The sequence below is a fragment of the Armigeres subalbatus genome, chromosome 2, assembly GCF_024139115.2.
Source record: "Armigeres subalbatus isolate Guangzhou_Male chromosome 2, GZ_Asu_2, whole genome shotgun sequence".
Lineage (NCBI taxonomy): Eukaryota > Metazoa > Arthropoda > Insecta > Diptera > Culicidae > Armigeres > Armigeres subalbatus.
The window spans coordinates 432092678-432113375 of NC_085140.1; the positions used below are offsets into that span (position 1 = coordinate 432092678).

Here is a 20698-nt window from a genome sequence, read left to right on the forward strand (position 1 = left end):
GAAAAACCCAGGAAAATGCTTACGTAATTAGTGTACGGCCCTTTATCCCATCTCACCTTTTGACCTTAGATCTTATGACTTTCGACCATTTGATTTGCAACCGTTTCACTTTCGACCTTTTGTCGTACAACCGTTATTTCTATCTTTTGTTTTTTCGATCTTTCAACCTTTTGACCCTCTGACCTTTCACTTTCGACCTTTTAACCCTTCGGCCTTTTGTCCTTTCAACCTTTTGACCTTCGAACATTTGTCGTTCAACCGTTTTTTCGACCTTTTGTCCTTCGACCTTTTGACTCATTTTTTTGTTTCGACCTTCTGACCCTCCGACTTTTTGACTAAGATTTTTTGTTTCGACCTTTTGTCCATACGACCATTTGACCCTTAACTTTTTGTCCTTTCGACCTTTTGACCTTCGACATTTTGTCCTTCAACATTTTGACCCTCGACCTTTTGTCCTACAACCGTTCTTCCGACCTTTTGTCCTTCGACCTTTTGACTCAATTTTTTTGTTTTGACCTTTCGACCGTTTGACCTTCGACCTTTTGTCCTTCGACCCTTTGTCCTACAACCCTAATAACTGCTCACTGGTGGAAGTTTTCATGCAGACTTTTTTAATCGCCTTGATCTTGTTGCACTCAATTTAACCTTTGACTTTCGACCTTTTGTCCTTCGACCTTTTAACCCTTCGGCATTTTGTCCTTTCAACCTTTTGACCTTCGAACATTTGTCCTACAACCGTTATTTCGACCTTTCATCCTTTCGACCTTTTGACTCAATTTTTTTGTTTCGACCTTCTGACCCTTCGACCTTTTGGCTAATTTTTTTTGTTTCGACCTTTTGCCCCTACGACCATTTGACCCTTAACTTTTTGTCCTTTTGACCTTTTGACCTTCGATATTTTGTCCTTCAACCTTTTGACCCTCGACCTTTTGTCCTACAACCGTTCTTTCGATATTTTGTCCTTCGACCTTTTGACTAAAATTTTTTGTTTCGACCTTTCGACCGTTTGATCTTCGACCTTTTGATTTTCGACCCTTTGTCCTACAACCCTAATAACTGCTCACCGGTGGAAGTTTTCATGCAGACTTTTTCAATCGCCATGATCTTGTTGCACTCAATTTTTTAATATGCTGACTTTTTATGTACGATGAAAACAAGAATTGATTAGAATGGATTTGGTATCAAATTATTATGAGAAAATTATCAAGCTCTTTCAGTGGAATGTTTTCACCTGTCATAAGGCAAGTTTAATACTTTTTTTTATCTTTCGTTTATTTGAAAGGCTCATTTGCCGTGAAGCGTTACGGAGCCGAAATCAAGTTTTACAATACTTTTCTTGATTCTTATACATAGTGTTAGTTTTGGGGAACCGAACGACTCGCGGTTTGGTCGAGGTTAGGGAATACAATAATACAGAAGTTTAATACTATTCCATTTAATTCCACCAGATTGTTATTTTAACAGCTACGTATTTCGATCTCAACTGTAAGACCGATTTGGAGAGGAATAAGTTAGTCGGATCTTAAGCCTCCGAAACAAAGCAAAAAAAACGTTTACGAATACATACTCTTATATGCTGTTTCAAATTTCGATGATATTTTCCATGTCTCATTAAATCTCCACTGTGCGGTAAAAAAAGCATAGATTTTCTTTCAATTATGACCGGATAGAAATTTCTCCTACACGTGCCGAACTTCTCCTACGCCCACCTCATTGGAAGTGAGACGATCGAAATCCCTCAACTTACCCGAGATTAAAAGGTCATCTTTCCTCTTTCAAAACAGCAACATAGTCCACCCAGACACCGGAAGCATTTAGCTAAAAAACCTCTCATCGCCTAAGTGAAACAACGATCGGTTTCCCATTGGCGCAAAATCCCTTGGTCGATATGCGCGCGTATGCAATTTTAGCACAGTCGATAATTGCAGTGTTTCCAATCGACAGTTTGTCGGTTCCATCAGCCGCAGCAACGAACGCTTCATCGATCACACGAAAGCCCCAACAATAAAAAGTCTCCCAAAAAGCTGCCCGGGCATGATGCGATCCGCCCAATCGGACCCCAAAAATGTGCTCCGGATATTCCTCGTTACGGCCATCGATCACAAGCATCATCGCATTAGCCGGGTAGTAGTGGCCGGTTCATTCGTGTACCGCCGCTGGTCCCCGGCCGGGCCGGGGTCATTTTCGGACGAGTGCTTAGCTGCTATACATATATAAACATCATCAATCGGACGCGTAATCGACCCTTCTCTTTGGGTGCGATCGAAAAGCTATTCCGATTTCGATCACCTCCGTCATCGTCGTCGTCGTCGTCGTTTCGCCCTTCGGTTATTGGTGTGTTGCAGAAGAGGACCGGAAGATATGCCCCGTTTTGGGATGAGCGACCGAACTAGCAGCCACATTGTCTCACGTGTGTGAGGATCGCCGACCGCGATCAATGGAATTTTGACTTTTCTTAAGAAGTGGAAGTATGCATGAGGAGTATTGCAATTTTCTAATATAAGGTCGTTGATAAAAATTAGGACAGTTCAGCATTCTTTTCCGCCATGAATGTTGCATGTTTTTACTCGGACGATTGTTTGTCAAAGGAACTTCGATTATCAATTTTAGACGTCATTTTGTCCAATATTATCCTTAAACAATGACCCTAAACTACAGCCCTGCTAAGTGCTCCTCGACAGTATCATCATCGGACCTAAAAATATCAATCACCTTTTTCCGATCGATCGATATCCATCACGAGCCCACGAGGATGTCTGCGATCGATCGAGTTCGCAACGACCACAACCGGGACCCTTTCGAAATCCAGTTGCGAGCCTTTTAAAGTGCTCATAATTTTTAATATCGCTCTAAACACACACAAAACGAGCGATTAAAGTAATTGAAAACTATTATCATGCATGAGGGTATCTCGTCGGACATGAAGTGCTCCATAGATTGGGTTTTTTGGTTACATCGGGGAAGCGGACGCCGCCGGCTACAATAATGGTTTCATTTAGTTTCCATTTTGCAGCGAAGAGGGCTATCGAACTGACCGAGAGGCCTATAGTAGTACGGATCGATCAAGAGGGTCGGCACTTAGCTGCTCCGGTTATGAATGAAATCCCATCCCCGTTTGTACGGTTTTTTGGTGCGACCTAATGCAGGAAAGCCACACACGCTGAGGTTCGTAACTTGGGACGAATTTGATGGTCGAAGAAGATATTAACATACTTACAACAGTGGAGCATAAAGTGCCCATCCGAATGGTTTCGAAATCGTACAAATGAACGGTAATGTCTCTCTGCATCTGCGAGTCGCAAACCCCCGTTATCCACCTGGACCGATAATCCTTTCTGCCACTAGTGGGGATTGCTGGGGAGAAAACTTTCAGTCATCCATTCATGCGGAACGATCGGACATGATCGTAAAATAACCACTTCTTTATGGGATTCTGGAAAATTTCAATTTAAAACTGTAAGTACCTCGTGAACAGCAAACCGAACAACGCATGGTGCGATATAATCCTCTTAGATATTACTTCTTGCCTGCCACACTGGAGGAGGTTGGCTTAAGCGTTTTAGACGAATCATCCTGCAACAGCAGCGGCAGCCAGCCAACCAACCGAAGAAAGCTGCACAGGAGAAAGAGGCATCGTCAACAACCTGTGGGATAGGTGCGGTTGGGTTGGAGGGAACAAAGTTGCATTAAGACTTGGAAGCGATTAGCCCGATTTGCTTTCCTCCGGCTTTGATTTTATGGGAAAACAATATGGTTTAATCAGGGCCGCCTGTGCATGCAAATAGTAATTATTGAGTTTGGAAACATGAAAGCATTAATTTCGTTTCTGTGTACTGGGCGAGAGTCAGGCTGGGCGAGTGCGATAGAGCAGAGGCTCCCAATCTGTGTTTCTCTATTTGAAAATCTATACAAATACGAAACGCAAAATGCGAGCTCTAGTGTCTCGTTGTTTATTTTACTCGACTTAGTCAACTCAAGTACAATGTACTGAACACGACTTCACAGTTGAGGTCAAAAATGGGATCCTGTCAGGCAGGATACAATAATGCAACAAAATTAAATAACCTAGTGTGAACATATTCCACCATAAAATTTTCAACGCGTTAAAAATAAGTTTTTCAAAATAAACTGGAACTCAACAAACCCAATAAAATATGGTTCGCACCCATCAGAGTGAGAATCGCTCACCCTGCTTGAAAACGCGATGAGAAAAAGATCAACGAGATCGTTTAGCCCCGCAGGGCTCGAACTTTATGAGCTTTCCACATCGCCTCTCGGTAGTGCCGCAATGGCGTTGGCGGAAGTGACCCAGATCCAGAAGCCCAAACAGATGCGAGCGAACCAGGCGGATTTCCTGTTATAGAGGCTGGTTTACCCAATAATGGATTGATTTTGTCGATTCTCTCCGCGAGGGAGATGCCTTATAGAGGGACATGACAATTTGGGTCGATTAGTTTCAAAACTCTATCGGTCACATTATCAAATTCGAACATAAAAATGCATTTCTTCATCTTTCCAATCTTGTGTCTCATTTGGGAGCAGTTATCCCCACGCCGAATGACTTATCCTATCATTCTTCCAAAACTGTTTTTATAAATGCTTCCCACAGTGATTACGTAGCTCGATCGGAAACTCCCACTCGTGAGGAGCCTTTCCGGATATTCGACCACGCCTTCCGCTCCGAGGCTGATTGATTTCGTTTCGATAAGGATTATCAAGAAATAAGTCTGAATCAGCTATAGTAATATGCTTGATTCAGCGTGTTCCATGACTAAGTTTCGGAGCAGCTGTTTCTTCTTCTCAAACCATGGATGAGTGGGAGCATAAGCAACAGATGCCATCCCAACGAGTCTTCTTACATCAGCCAGCAGCGTTTCGGGAAGTCTTAACAACCAAAGCAACGCCAAATGTTCTTCTTCTGGAACCGAGATGATAAGATTCGATTTAAATTCGGAGAAGGAGCCAAAGAAGACGGATGGCTGCATGTAGTGGATGTAGGAACAACACAAACAAAGTAACGACGACCAAAGAAACGTGATCAATGAATGGATGAATGAAACGACCAAAAGTGATTTTGGTTGTAAAGGCTTAGCGTTCGTCGTCTTCTTCGTCGGCTCTTACGCTAGCCGTGCGTTTTCTGGTTGATCGTTTGCTCGCTTTGTGGGCCCTCCTTCCTTCTATCTCTTCTCAGGGCAGTGATGCTGAGTTTTTGAATTAATTTCTTGGAACTACTATTTTCAAAGATGAATGAGAAATATATTTGAGAATTTTATGAGTTTGTGTACACAAGTTTTAGTACTAAAGTTTTTGTAAATTAGCTTTACATAAATCTATGGTTTTATCCCTACGAAATGTATAACTGCTGCTTATACCCTGAGTAAAAGCTTAGTCAGCATAAATTCGCAGATGATGAGTTCGATTCAGAGGAATCAGAGGACCTTCCTTCAAGACAATTGTGTCGACTTTTGAGCAACAGTGCCATATGTAGATTGAATCTGAGAATGATCCGTAATATATTAATAGGCAGAAAATCGAAATAACTATTACCATAAAAAATGAATAACTGAGGATTCCCTAACCAGCTCCTATTGCAATTAGTTAGTAGCCAAGTTGGCAACCGATCCGATCACTATGACTCGATTTTTCCCCATGCTTATTATTATTACTATGCTATTTTTTATCCTGCTCCTCCCCTTCGCCGGCCGTCCCGATGTAATGTAGAGAGGAAAAAATACGATCACAGTCATCGATCTCATTCTGCGTTCCGTCTCGCACCCCATTCGTCATCCAAATGTCAGTCGCTGCCTGTGTACTATATGTTGATTATACACCAACACTAAACTAATAGTTTGATCTTAATCGTTCAAGCACTCTCTCTGCCTCTCGCAGTCAAATCAGCGCGCACTGGTTGTCTCTCGTACCCGATCCACGCTTAGGTGCTGTGGCGCAAATATTTCGACATGCAACTTTTAATTCTTCTGTTTTATTCTATTCGTACTCGCGTAAATGACATTTTAGATAAGAACCCAGAGTTTTATAGAAAAATAATATTTTTTTTTAAATCAGTTTCTCAGCACCAAGCCTTTTTTTACTCTCTTCTTTCATGTCACGGTTGAACGAACATCTCCTTCAGTAATTTTAGTGCAAACTTAATACAAATCTCAAAAAGTAGACAAAAGGATTTTTTTAAAAATGTATGAGAAAATGACTCAAGATAAAACTTTCTTCAATTGCCATCGCATAGGTATATTGGGAAAACATATTCCTGCAGTCAGTGTTTTAGTATTATTATTTTTTCATTAAAGTACTTTGCCTTAAGACTGTGAGAAGTCAGACAAGTTTTTGTAATATTTGATCATCTATAAAACAAATTGATAATCGCAGTCTTCTTTCTAGTTTAAAAAAAAAGTCAACTTGTAATTTTGATAAGAAGCAATGTGAATTTTCGTTAAACATGCTTGAAAGTGTGTCGAAGTCCACCCACTAAAACAATAATTATGATATTATTATTCACTGAAAGGTATTTAACAAAAAATCAAGCCGAATTAAAATTATCAAAAATTTTATATGTCAGAAACCTGAATCATACAAATCCAGACAAAATTCTTAAGCAATTGTCCAAAATTGATTAGATTTCTTATTATGTTCTGGAAAAAATCTGGTTGGATTCCGAACATAATTCTTCCAATTAGGTACTTTCGGATTCCTAGCACAAAATCTTTCTGAATGTCAAGAGAATTCCGTTGAGAAGCCCAAACTAGTTCTGTTCAGAGGTCCAAAAGGATTATGTTCGGAAGCCGGAAGGAAGCGGAAATAATTTAATTCGGAGTTACAGAAGGATTCGTTTCAGAAACCCAAAAAGACCTCCAAACGGTATTATTTTGAACTTACGGACGGAATTCTTTTTGGGTTCCCGAGCAAAATTTTTCGGGCTTTCGAATGGGATATTTTTATGCTTCCGAAATGAATCATTTAGGCTTCCTTTCGGAATTCGTTTGGACTTTTGGGCTTCCAAATGAAATTATTTGAACCTATCGTATGGAATAATTTTGAGCTTTCGAACGGAATTCTTGTTGAATATTGTTGTGCTTCCGAGGGAATTTATTTTTAACTTCCGAACGGAATCCTTTGGGTTTCCAAACGGAATCATTTGGGCTTCCGAGCGGAATCCTTTTGAGCTTCCAGGCGTGATCTCTTTGGGCTTTGAAACGGAATCTTTTGGTGCTTTGAATGGAATTCTTTTAGGCTGAACAGAATTATTTAGGCTACCGAAGGAAATTTTTTAAGACTTTTGAGCTTCCGAACGATATCATGTTGGGTTTTCGAATGGAATACTTTTGTGCTTTTGAGCGAAATCTGTATGGGCTTTCGAATGGATTTTATTTGAACTTCTGTACGGAATCCTTTTGACTTCTGAACCGTGGGTCTTGGGCTTCTGAACGAAATCCTTTTGTCATTCCGAATAGAATATTTCTAGAATTCCAAAGTCCTTGCACATCTTATTTGGCCACGACGCTAAACTTTGTTTTTGTTACTTCGACGAGCAAGTAGGACTGTAAGGGCAAACTGAAGCTAAACAAACGTTTGATTAATTAGGTAATCCCAATGCACATGAGAGATGGGAGAAAATTGCATTCACTGTGTCATGTGTCATGATTTTCAAATAGCAATTGCTATTTTACACAAGAAGAACTTCAAAGAAATATAAACCGAGGCTAAATCCTAGTGTGATGTTATTCAAGAGAGAAGAATTTTCTCCGCGCTCCGATTAGAAACTCTTCGCGTTATGAGAAGCTAACTGTATGGGTTTCGAGTTGCAAATTGTTCGTGTTTCACAATATAAATAGTCGGTGTAGATAAAAAAAAACTCGCCGCGTTCCACAATGCAAATTATCCAAAATACAAATACTCCGAGTTATGAGGCTCAAAAGAATTTCCTCCACGCTTGAGAATTATAATTCTACGCGTTGGGAGTAGACCACGATATGAAAAGGCATTTTTTGAATTCGAAAAAATGATTTGTCCATGTTCCGAGATGAAAATTGTCCGACTAGAAAATCGGTCCAAGTACCGAAAAGCAAACCATCCAAATTCTGAAATTCAAATGATCCAAGCTTGTTCAAGTTTTGAAAAGAATCTTTTGTCCGGATGGAATGCTTCGCCCTCAAAGAAGATCGCGATCCATATGTAAAGGAGTTCTTCATATTCCGAGAAATAATATGTCCCAGTTTTTAAATTCAAATTGCTCGTGTTTCACACTACGAGTACGCCTTCTATTGTGTTTTCGATTGCCACGCAGAAAGATTACATGATCATCCGGAATATTTTGTTCTGCTGTATGCGTAATTGATTCTTTTGCTTAACCAAAATGAACCCTTCTACACCCCACCTCTTATATCCGACATTCCAGCAATTTCTTGTGAAGATGTAGATGAGTCGGAATCCCAAATTTTTCCTATCTTATCCGTTCCTTATGTAGGAGAACGAAGTGGATGTTTTGTATATTTCTTTGAAAAAAATTATGTGTTTGAAAAATTGTTGCATGAAGAAGCCCCAGAAAAATCCCTTCCGTAATTAGTTTGAGTTTTCAATAAACTGTGCAAACCCCCTTGAAAGTTGGCTATGAACTAAACTGTCGTAGGCTAAAACTTTTCGAACAAACTTTATCTATATATGTTCTTTTGGTGCTAATAATTTCGGATTTGTAGCATGGTAAGGGAGCTTTCTTTCTCTGTAATATGCCTTCAAGTTTTGGCTCATACCAGCTGTGGTTTTCAATGTGGAACCTTTCTTTCAGCGCGGGATTCAGTTCACTTAATACCGACAGCCGACCGACTCGACGTGAATTTCTGTTGGCCTGTGTTGAACCTTGGCTACAGGTTTATGGATCATTTTTTCGGAGCCGTCCCTAGAACTCGTGGTTAGATCGATAACTCATTAGATTTTGGGTTGTGAGAGCACCCAGCCTAAGGACTTCCCGAATAAAAAATATGGTACCTAAAACAATACATTTTATTGTAACACTTCCATTTAAAACAATATTGCTACATAATATATTGTAGGTGCATTAGAATGTATTGTTATGAACTATTTACTGAACTGTAAATTAAGTTTCCGCAATACAATATACGAGTTGTTAAGTATCGTAACAATATAGAATTTGAGATTTTTTTTCTTTGAACGATACAATATAAGATAAATATATTATAGACATGACAGACTAAAATGTTTAAAATACAATAGTTTGAATTGCACTTTTATTGTAAAACAATTCAATGCTTATATTTTAAATTAAAACAACTTGAACGTTCAACAATAAAATTATTTAATGAATATTCCAGAAACTGGCACTTAGAAGTTAACTGTTTTTATAATGACAACATCCCGCCACTAGCATTTTTAAGAGAATGTCTGAATTATTGTTAGTTTCACATTTTATTAGAAGTAAATAAGAACTTTTTGCACAATAAAATCCTATGAAAAACTGTGTGATACCAAGAAAAGCTGAAACAAATCTTTAAAAAGCTACCCAAACTTTTTTCCAAAGTTTTTTATTTCAAACATTTGTCTAGAAATTCACTAAAATTTATAAAAGGAACTTCTACATGCTTCTACATTAATACACGGGTAGAAATCCGTTCCCCAAAATGATAAAGTAATTAAAGATTTCGTGAATCCATCGTGTTCTTAAGTTATGAAAATACACCATGAATATAATTCATGGTTTCATGATTTATTTTCGCGTAACACATCCAATCCGTTACGATTTGGTTGTTGAGATAGAAAAAATAAAAAACAAGATTAACACAAGCCTTGAACTCGAGTATATTGATTAAGAGCCTCCAGAGGTGAACCAGCTAAGGGCTGAAAGCCTCTTTGATAAAGAAGAAAAAAATTAAGAATCCGGCGTGCTACTTCTCAACTGTTCTTTCTTTTTGGGAACGAAGTGTTGGAAGTATAACCGGTTATGCATTTTGTCGACTGGTGGGGATTCCACAGTACCATGAATGCATTTGTTTCCGTGTAAAAGAAACTTCTTCATCAGAAATTTGCTCTTTGTATCCTTGAAAATTCAATTAGAATTTCTTACTCCGACACCCACCAATGCACTAATGAAAAACCTCCGATGGTTTTTTATATTTCACAAGAAGTTTTTTTTATGAAGACCTGATTATTATTAATAGAAAAGATCGAAGAGGACTTTCGCCAAAACATGTACACGAACTTTTCCACGGATTTATCTAGGAACTTCTTCAGGAATTCTTTAAACATTTGCCCGGGAAGCCTTGGAGAACTACTTGTAAAATTTCTTCAGAAATAAGTCCAGGCATTTCTTTATGATTTCTTTAAAGAATTTTCTTCATGAATTCCTTTCAGAAGCTCTCCATATAATAGTTCTGGTGTTATCTTATTGCACAATTCTTAAAATGCTGGGAGATGAAATTTCCTGAAATTTCAGAAAAAAGAGAATTCATCGAAATTTCTGAAGAAGGAACGAAATTCTGTAGAAGGAATTGCCAAAAGCTAGAAGAGCATTTTCGTATGTTAGAACGTGTTTGACTCTTCATTTGCTATACCCATTATATTGTCAGCGTCGCAAATCTTGAACCAACAATTACCTACCTCAATTTTTAACTCCGTGATACTGTCGATAGATCATACATAAGAAGGTATCACACCAACAAATATCTAAACTATCTAAGACGAGTTTAGTACTTTCCATTTAATTCCACTACGTTTTGTTATCTTTGCAGATACGTATTTCGACCTCAACTGTGAGGCCGTCTTCAGCGTCTCGTACTTGACTCGCCTCACAGTTGAGGTCGAAATACGTATCTGCAAAGATAACAAAACCTAGTGGAATCAAATGGAAAGAACTAAACTCGTCTCAGACGGTTGAATACATTCCACTAAAATAGCCTAAAATATTTTTTCTAAATATCTAAAGGTTTCTAGATAGGAATTTCAAAAGAATGACATTAGTATCACTAATTCCCAATCTACGAAGTAAGCAATTATAGTCATGTACCTAATCTACATTAAAAAATCACTCAAATAAAATAATAAAATAACATAAATAATAACGATTACATTAAAAAATTGGACTTTTTTCGGATGGTGATAAAAAAAAGCTAAGAAAGGTAATTACTTTTGATAAATTTCCCATGTCGGTTGCCACTTTTTTTTTACCTCCCGGCCAAGCTCACTCAGCGATGTAGCCACTTTTCCATCGGTCTTCCTCTTCAGCTTCCTTTGGAGCTTATTGCTGCTCAGGGTAGTCGGCCATCCGGAACCGGGCTTTCTTCCGATGCTCTGATTGTTGTTTAATAATGCCAAGATGTTGTAGATGCCAGAACGGGTGTATCCGGCGTCCACAATGTCCGTTTTCGACGCGGCGGCATGGTGCCGTTCTTTGAACGCGTACACTTCTGAACGGAGTTGCTTCACTGTTTTTACCATCTCGGTTAGAGTTCGACTGATAGAGCTGTCAAATTTTGTCTCAAATCTTTCAAATCTGTCATGGGTTACTATGATTGATGCTGCATGGGTAGTTTCGTCAGTCAGGGTGATGGTAAACCCATGAAAAATTCAAAAATCTTTTTTTTTTTCAAATGCAAACGTTATACGAAGTACACCGTAACAATGCTAATCATGAATGAGAAGGCTTCTCTCATATGCAATTCTAGAAGGAAGAATTTCCCTAAATTTCTCTCTATGTAAATTTTCGTTCACTTTGATGCACATATTTGAAGCATAAAAGTAAACCCGAGAATAAATAAACGCCCTGAGAGTAAAGAACAAAATAAATTAAAAATTACAAGATTGTGCAAAAATTAAGCAATTTTAATTGAATATTGATTTATATAATTTATTTAAATTCACAGGATAGTTGAAAATTACATCATATCAGTTTATTTTTTATGTGTCTGTTAATTTTCATTATTTTTCTTTCTGCGTACTGTTTTTCTACTGGCCAGCAAAAGGAAGCCAAAACAAGATCTCTGCTTCTATAAATTGAACGATATAGTTTCCCGTAAAGCTCCCACTGTTATTGTAATTGTTATAAATTTAAGCAACATTAACAATATCAGTTGTCCCACTATTATTCTGGAATGCACTAACCGATCATCTAAAATTTTAATTAGAAAACTATCGACCGCAATCTCAGTCAAGTGCCATTTTGCTTCAATGAAAAAATCGTTACTTTGTCTGAAAAATACCAAGCGTGCGCAACTCGATCATATTCATTCTCGCCCTCCTCCTCCTCCATCGCACCACCACATCAGTTGCGCACTATCAGTCCCATCAACCGACACACATCCGAGCCGATCGATTCTCTCTCCGACTCTTTCTATTCCTATGCGCTGCGCATGTTGGACTTGAGCTGGCTGGCGGCGGTGGTCCCAAAATTTTCTCACCACCTATGCGCTGCCAGGCTATGCTATGCTGTAATGGTACGGTTTGCCATGCTCTGACAACAAACTCTCGTTTTCGGTCGGTTTTTTATGTGAATTTGACTGTATGTTGGTATGGTTTACCTATGGATGGATGGATGGATAGATGGATGAATGGTGTTGTTATGTTTTTAGGAGGTTTTGATCTCCAAATGATCTGCTAGCTGTTCCAGTCGTGCTAGCAGCAGCTTCAGTTGAGCTTGAGTTACCCGCGCCTCCACCTTCGCTTCGATCTGCGCTCTGTGCGCTTCGAACCACAGTCTCGGTAGACGCGGTGCCTAACGCGCATTCGTGTCGTCGTTCGCATTTGGTTCCAATCCGTCCTCGTCCATGTGTTTTGTGTGTATGATCTCTTTAAACCCCTCAGTTAAACTTTAGACTCCGAAACGGACGCGCGCGTTGTCGAGAGCGTACCACCTCTCTGCACATGTGATGTGATCGATCGATAGATCGTTCGTTGATCCTTTCTCGGTGTTCTCGTACGGTCCAACGTTCTGTGATGCGATATCTTCGATGTTCGGTGCAGTAAAGAACAGCGTCTATCTAATCCACGGATTGTTTGTTGTTTGAGAGTTCTCGTACGTGCTCAAGTGGATCCTGCTGCCGTACGTTTACCGACCGGTAATCGGAGCAAAATCTTAATCGTGCAATAAAATGCAATTATCAGCAGAGTTGCATTCGTCGAATGTGGAGTGTTGTTTGTTATTGTGCTTTCCGTGAAAGATTGCAGAAATCGGTGGAAACAAAGCGAATTGGAAACGAACAAACCAACCGACCAAAGAACGAAGACCCGTGTGTGGGAGGGTGAGAGTGCGCGAAGGTGTGTGCCGGAGCCGCCGCGGGAAACTTGAGAAGGGGGCGGGGAATCGGAGATCTTTCTCCCGGAGTAGCGCATTCGAGATTTGCGTGTGAGTGCATTTCCGTAGATATTGCACCGTGTAGATGATGCAGTAAAAATAAACAACAGTGAGTGCCTGCAGACGGTTGTGCGCGCGGTGCCGACGAAGGCCTCGACTTTTCCACCCCGATAAGCTGTCTCCGCGTTGGTTGGTGTGAGGAGCAGAAGGCAGACAAACAGAGGCCAGTTTTACGATCTCTGCAGCTGCATCATTGCACTGCTGCACCCTCTTTGTGTGTGATATACAAGAAATATGAATTGGCCGGGAGTCGTCTTTCTCGGCGGCGAGTAGTGTCGAGTGTGATTACGATTACCGGGGAAAAGCCGTAAAGCAAACGCCGTCCGCCGTTCGGCGGGCTACGGTAGTGTGCCGATCTACGTGTGGTGGTAGTAAAGTGACGGAAGTGTGAGACGGCGTGCGGGGGAGGACCTCCCTAACTGCAATCGAGAGCAAGAGAGCGAAGACGACGACGACGACGATGCACATGGGTGCCGCTGCATCCCAATAATAACCAAACCCCCACGGTACAAGTCAGTCCGGCAATCGAACGGTGCGTGCGGCAAGGGGGGGTGTGTGTAAGAAATGCAAGTGTAGTGCACTGCCTAGAGAAGTGTATGCAGCCAACGCCAACGCATCCCTAAGCTTCTGGCGACGACGAGGATGTCGAATTGAGAATATTGTTGTGTCTTGTTCTGATTCAGGTTTTTACTGTCGCCGTCAGTTATCTCCGGTTATCTACGATGGTTGCGGTCTGCTCGGTTCCGTAGCGGTAGCGAGTGCGTCGTTGTGCATGCGAGGATTTGCGAAAGGATTTGTGCGGCTTGCCGTGGCCGGATGCCGCAGAATCGAATCGAACCCAACAGACGACAGTCGGTTTTGCGTAGCGGGAAGGATTAGCTCCGGGCGGAGATACTTCAATGTGTTTATACTGCTATTGGAAATTATGGATACAGCACTATAGGATTCTAGTAAGTACGCATATGGTAAATGGGGATTTGAGTTGGAATGAGTTATTGGATTGTCCGATTAAACTGGCGATATCTTGGAGAGCGAAGGATGCGCCAAATTTCAGCACATCCGATTAGAGTGTTTCCTTTCAAAATATTGACATCAACACTATCATTGACGTATGAGTCACTTTGGCAGATTACGGCAAGCATATACACTAAATGTACATTAAGTACGATACCTAGTACTATATGTGTATAAGTGTGCGCGAAAAAAAAGGGTTAAGGCTCCCCCAGACCTAAGCGATTCCATCGCCGCGACAGCGACAACTTGTCGCCGCGATTCTATCGCTGGGTCGCTGCAGACAATGTTTCATTTACTCTTTCGTACCAATGGCGACAAAATCGCAGTCGCCAAGCGATAGAATCGCGACGCGATTGTCGCGTCGCGTGTGTTTGGGGGAACCTTTATATGAAAAATTTGTTTTACAGTATTGCTATCTGGCATGATGGTATACACGAACAGTAATGAAAAAGTTGTTCTTTGGACATGTGCCTTTTTGTTTGCACTTAGATATACGATGTGTGGTTTACTGGAAGGACAAAATTTATGTTTTTATTGAACATTTTGATATAATTATCAATCTGGGTTCGATCATTTAGTAGATTGTCAATAACTCATTCTAGAGGCTGAATTTCAAAATATGTTCCATGGTGGACTTGAAGTGTGAAGGATTTTCTTCAACTCTATCTAACACTGGTTTGCTTGAATTCCACCAACAACGGAGCTATAGTGCTAGTTGTAGCAACTTATACTAAATGATGATGAATGTCAATCATGTAGTTCCAGTCACCACAACTAGCACTACAACTCCTTCGAACTAGACTGTTGTTCTACGAATAATTGTACCTTGTTACCTTTGATGAAAAATCTCAAACTCGAGTCAATTTGTTCTGAAAAAATTAGGCTGTTCTTTGATGATATTTGAGACTGAAAACCGTTTAATTAAGTAGTGATTCGTTTTGTGTCCTGGAATAGTATTGCCTACGCTTATAACACCCCAAAAATATTTATTAAATTTCAAAATCCAATCGACTCTAAAATTAGTGGAACAAATCGACTCGAGTTTGTTTTTTTTAGCAAAGGTAACTTGGTACAATTATGCGTGGAACGGCAGTAGAAGCCCTCCATACAATACATTTAGAAATTCTGCCTCAGGAATAAGTTATTGACAGACCTCCAAATGATCGAACCCAGATCACTATATGATCGAAAACATCCTTGATTTAACGTTTACGGTACGAAGTTTCGTAATAAAAAGTCGATGTACCATGCGTCTCCATATGTTTGTATTTTTATAAGATGTGGATATTATTTATACTGATACTGATCCTACTGGTCTTGTTGACAAAAACACGAAATACATAGTAGAATCACAAATCACAGATCAAAAAATTCCTATGTTGTGGTTGGGAAAAATCAAATTCTCAAATCTCATCCACGATTCAATACAAGCGCGAGTCAAACTCAACGCGAGTACAACTCACATGGCCCAGAGAATCATTCATGATTCAACTCACGATTGTCATCATTGCATGATTTCTACGTGTTCTTTTTCTTTAAATTCATCGAATTAACTTCCTTTGCTCAAAACAATGGATAATAAATCCATACGTAAACATGAAATATGCCCCGATTAGGTTTAGACGCTTTTTGCAGCGAAATCATTTTTCGGCGAATAAGCGAAACGATGTGATTCTGCGTGAAAACTCGAGAGCGGTGCTGTCCCTGGAGAATCGCAAGCAAATTAGCTCGCGCATGAGGTTTTGATGATTCCGATTTGAGCATGATTCTACTAACACTGGTTGTGACCAAATTATCTCGGAATTCACCCAGCAATTCATCAAACGACAGTTACTAGTTGATTTATCTGCTCATGAGTATTTTATAGGAAATTGTCTGGCACTTATCATTGACTACGGTTCAAAGTAATTGTCTGAGGATTCTCACTCAGATTGTTATTGATGGTGTCTTGAGTCATTTCCCAATTCTATTGGATTTGTTCAAGTCAAATAGTCAAATGTTTCTGACTTTATATTCTTTGATTCAAGATCACACGGAGGATCTTGTATGTATGTATCTAAAACCTTACTTTGGCCCTAAAGGGTACAGTATCGAGGGTTCTTCGATATGTCGTAAATAAATAATATTTAAAAAAAATATATGAATAAAATTGGTAAGATAGTGCGAGCGTATTAGTTCCAGTACCAACCGTTCTTGGGAGCAGGCCAAATACACCTGTCTTGTTGATTGGTTGGTCTGTCTGTAGTTGGATCGTGTGATATTCTTGCCAACGATTGTATCTTACCTCAATGATAATAATATGATTATATCGACTGTAAACATCACAAAGAATCGTGGCTTCGTAAAGTATTATACACGCCTGATCCTATCAAAAAACAAACTTGAGAAAAAATGATTACATTGCTGCAGAGTAGATTAGACCTCTTATCTCCCATCCAACACAATCTGACAATCTGACATTTTCAGCACTAAGTAATTTACTTTAAGCATCGTTCAAGCCCTTTACTCAAATTTAGGTCGAGTTTATTTAACTTAGGTAAGCGGTAGTTGTACTTGGTTTCTTCTCACCTCTGTGATTTATTACAATCTTTCCTGTAAACAAAATTTGGCACAATTTTTTTTGATTCGTCGTTTCGATTCGATATTTAATATTTGACACAAAATGTGTTTTTGTTACAACCGTTCTTGTGAAATTTGCTCGGATTTCAAATTCAAGACTGTCGTGAACGATTTCAGAGTAGTTCATCTAATTGTTGAACAAAACAAGCAGAATTATGACATTTAGAATAAATGGTTAAATGTTTATCGTTCAATGGCAGGAGATGACTTAAATATAATACTATTGATGTAAAATGACGAATTCGTGGCTTTGACTTTCAAAACTTTATGCATAAAAAAAGAAACCGCGTAGATGCATTAATTTCGACCAATGCTTGTCAACAACAAAAAAAGATGTCCGTGAATTGTTACAGATCCCATTCCAATTTTGCAATACATTTAAAACTTTTATGTTTTGAAAATCGATTATTTTTGTTTTTTCATAATACTCCACAATTTTGGAATTTGTAGCGGGCTTGGTAGTCATATGGCTACTGCTTCTGCCTCATACGCAGGAGGTCGTGGGTTCAATCCCAGGTCCGTTCCATTTTCCTACTTTGTATCTTTCTCTATATTTCTCATGTTCTAGCAATCGCTAGAACTGGAAATGGACTTCCATACCGTTTCCATTACTATTCCTATACCTCAACTTGAGTATTCTAACAGTAATCTGCTAGAATTGGAAATGAACTATAAAGCTCGTTTCCTACATCCAATTAGAAATTCCATCAGTTGCTTTCTCCTATCTATCACATTGGCAGCTCGTTTACCAAGACGGACCTCTGCCTCTCAAACCTAACCCAAAAATTCCAACAAATTCCGCATGAACTCGTGGCAAGTGCAGAGGTATATTCGGCTTGCAGTGGGCGAGTGATTGCATCATCATTTCATCTCCCTTCCCTACATTGACTTGCATTCTGACGTGGCAGGCGCCAGTATGACCTAACAAATGAGATCACCAGTACTTGTACATTGAAGATGTGTGCTAGTCCCAAGCAAACATCTGTTGGTTCCCTGTGCAAGAACAGCTGATCTGGTCATAATGGAGTAGCAACTACGAGCAGTCAATCAAGCTCAATACTCCACAATTTTGGAATTTGCACTGTTTTTTATTTACTCGAATATTGGGATATATGCGATTATTTAGAATCTACTGTTTGGCCGAAAGACAATCAGGCGAATGACGTTTTGTCGAAAGACATACGGTCGAAAGAACAATACGTCGAAGGTACTTTTAGTCAAATGGACATTTGGTTGAATTTGAATTTTTGTGTAGCTCATAGCGTGATTCGAATCTTTGGTTGAAATTCATTTACAGGGCTGTTACAACAGTCGCGGATTTCGCAATTCTAACGTTTTTCGCGAATTTCGCAGATTTCGCAGATTATCGCGGTTCGTTAAAATGCTGTCGCAAAAATTGCGGATTTATGCACTTCCATCTGGAATTAGGAAGTTCCGATCGAATTATGGAAATTATTCAAGAATGAATTCCACAATGAAATTCCTCCAAGAAATCCTGCCTTTGGGAATTCCCTAACGAGTTCCATTGGAAATCCCTTTTACTCACAAATTTCTGCAGTAATTGCTTCGGAAGTCCCTTTGCCAATTACTTCAGAGACTACTTCGGAGATTCTTTTAGAAATTCCTTCGAAAATTTATTTGGGAATTCCTTCGGAAATTTCTTTAGTAATATAAGCGAAATTTTCTTTTGAAAATCCTTTGGGATTTTATTTAGGAATTCCTTTGGCAATTTTTTCAAATATTCCTTCTGCGATACCTTCAGAAATTATTTCATGAAATCCTAAAGGAGATTCCTCCAGGTATTCTTTTGCATATTTCTTTCAGTATTCCATCAAAATTTCTAGAAATAATTTTCCTTTTTTTTGGAATTTCGCTCAGAATCTGCTCGGGAAGTCTTTCAGAAATTTCCCTCTGAATTCCTTCGGGATTCTAATAAGAAATTCATTAGCAGGCCTTGGAAAATTCGTTCAAAAACGAATGAATGCTTCGTTTTTAGCCCACAGCGAGGTTTTAATTTCGGTGCACCGATTGATGTTCGCTCTATGACGTGCTGCTTGCTGCACGAACCAGGGAAGAGGCAAATACAAAGCATTCGTGTTATACATTGAAAGTGGGGAGTTTTGAACGTGCCATCTTCACAAAGCGGGTAGTGCCGAAGAGGCATCGTTCAGTAGGCAGCGTGAAATGAGGATGCTTCCTTCGTTCATCGGCAGTGTTTCAGATGCGAGTGAGTGTTGTGTAAATACAAAACCATATTAGCGAGAAAGAGAAGCCTGCTTTATATACCTCTCTTTTACACATTCATTCCAACAGAAATGCGCAACTCAGTATAAAGGAGGCAAGAGAGTTAAATATTCTCTGCACTAGCTGGGGCTTGGTTTGACTCTCTAACTGTTTCGTACAGCAGTTCCATATGTAGCGAGGAAGCATTCTTCACTAAGCACTTTGAAACTGCTCTCTCATGAAGCTACCTTCCTCGGGAATATATCTGGTGCTGAAGCATCGGTCATCATCTTCATTGCTTCACTCATCCAAGCCCTGTCATTAGGGAATTCCTTATCGAACTCCTTCGGTAATTAGAAATTACTTCGATAATTATTGTAGGAATTCCATTCGAAATTTCCATAAAAAAATCTTTTGTAATAATCTTTTGTATTCAGGTTTTCTTCAAAACTTCATGCACGAATTCTTTCAGAAATTCCTTCACGAATTTCATCAAAAATTATCTTATTCTCCTGCATCTAGAAAGTATTTCGAAGTAATATTCCGTTAAACAGACTGATCAAATTGAAATTCTGGATCTCCGGAACACCGAATTGTGTGTGTGGTCGAATGGCCATTTGGTTGAAATTAAGTTTTCGGTTAACCATTAACGAATTTTAATTGAAAGTGATTTTTCAATCAAATTTATATTACTTATTACTTATTGTGTTAATATTTTCTTAATAATAAATTCTACAAATCATCATTTGACGAAAAATCCCAAGCGTCATCAAGGGTCACATCAAGGATGTGGTAGTGGTCGTGAAAATGGTCGAGAGGGAAGAATATTGAATATGAAGCGAAACGAAGTGGGGCCTCACTCGTGTTGAATGATTATTACAAAAAAAAACTAACTCTTTTACGGTGCACATCCAGCTTTTCGCATGCAACATCTTGTTGACTGGAAGGAAAACGGGATGTCAAACCCAAGCGAGGTGTCAAAAATGAAGTACAGTGACAGACACATTTTGAAACCCACAGAAGCCGCCATTACCGGAAACGAAATGCCGGATTGCGTTCATGTTAAGAAAAACAAAGAGTATCAAGAAAAAGTATAAGAAAAGCTATTCAGCGAGCTAATGTTCATTATCCAATTCAATTAAGGACACTCCTCGCGGAATCCAAGTTTCAAAGTCCTCGCCTTTTCGGGGGCACACGACTCGATACGGAGGCGACGCACAACTGTCTTTTTTGTTGATTTAGCTTTGCTGCGTCGCAGCATGCGTGAAATATTAAAAAAAAATACAATTCTGCGTTGCTTCCGTATCGAGTTGTGTGCCCTCGAAAACGCGAGCACTTTGAAACTTGGATTCCGTGAGGAGTGACCTTAAAGCTATCCGCTATAATGTTCCAATAATTGACCAAGTGACGTTTGACGTTTGATTCATGATTTGCTCTGCTGCAATTCACTTTCGACTAAATGTCCATTTG

At 39.5% G+C, this 20698-nt stretch overlaps 1 protein-coding gene across 4 annotated transcripts in view; it reads left to right on the forward strand.

Moving 5' to 3' along the window:
- LOC134213570 (putative uncharacterized protein DDB_G0288537) overlaps positions 1-20698 on the forward strand; it is an 816291-nt gene that overhangs the window by 729339 nt on the left and 66254 nt on the right. The window contains exon 1 of one of the 4 annotated variants that reach the window (XM_062692742.1): positions 12770-14322. The exons of the other annotated variants lie outside the window; for them this stretch is intronic. Coding sequence (XP_062548726.1) covers positions 14272-14322 — 51 coding nt within the window. The 5' untranslated portion in view covers positions 12770-14271. Of the gene's footprint in view, positions 1-12769; positions 14323-20698 lie in introns of those variants that run through there. 4 annotated transcript variants of the gene reach the window in all.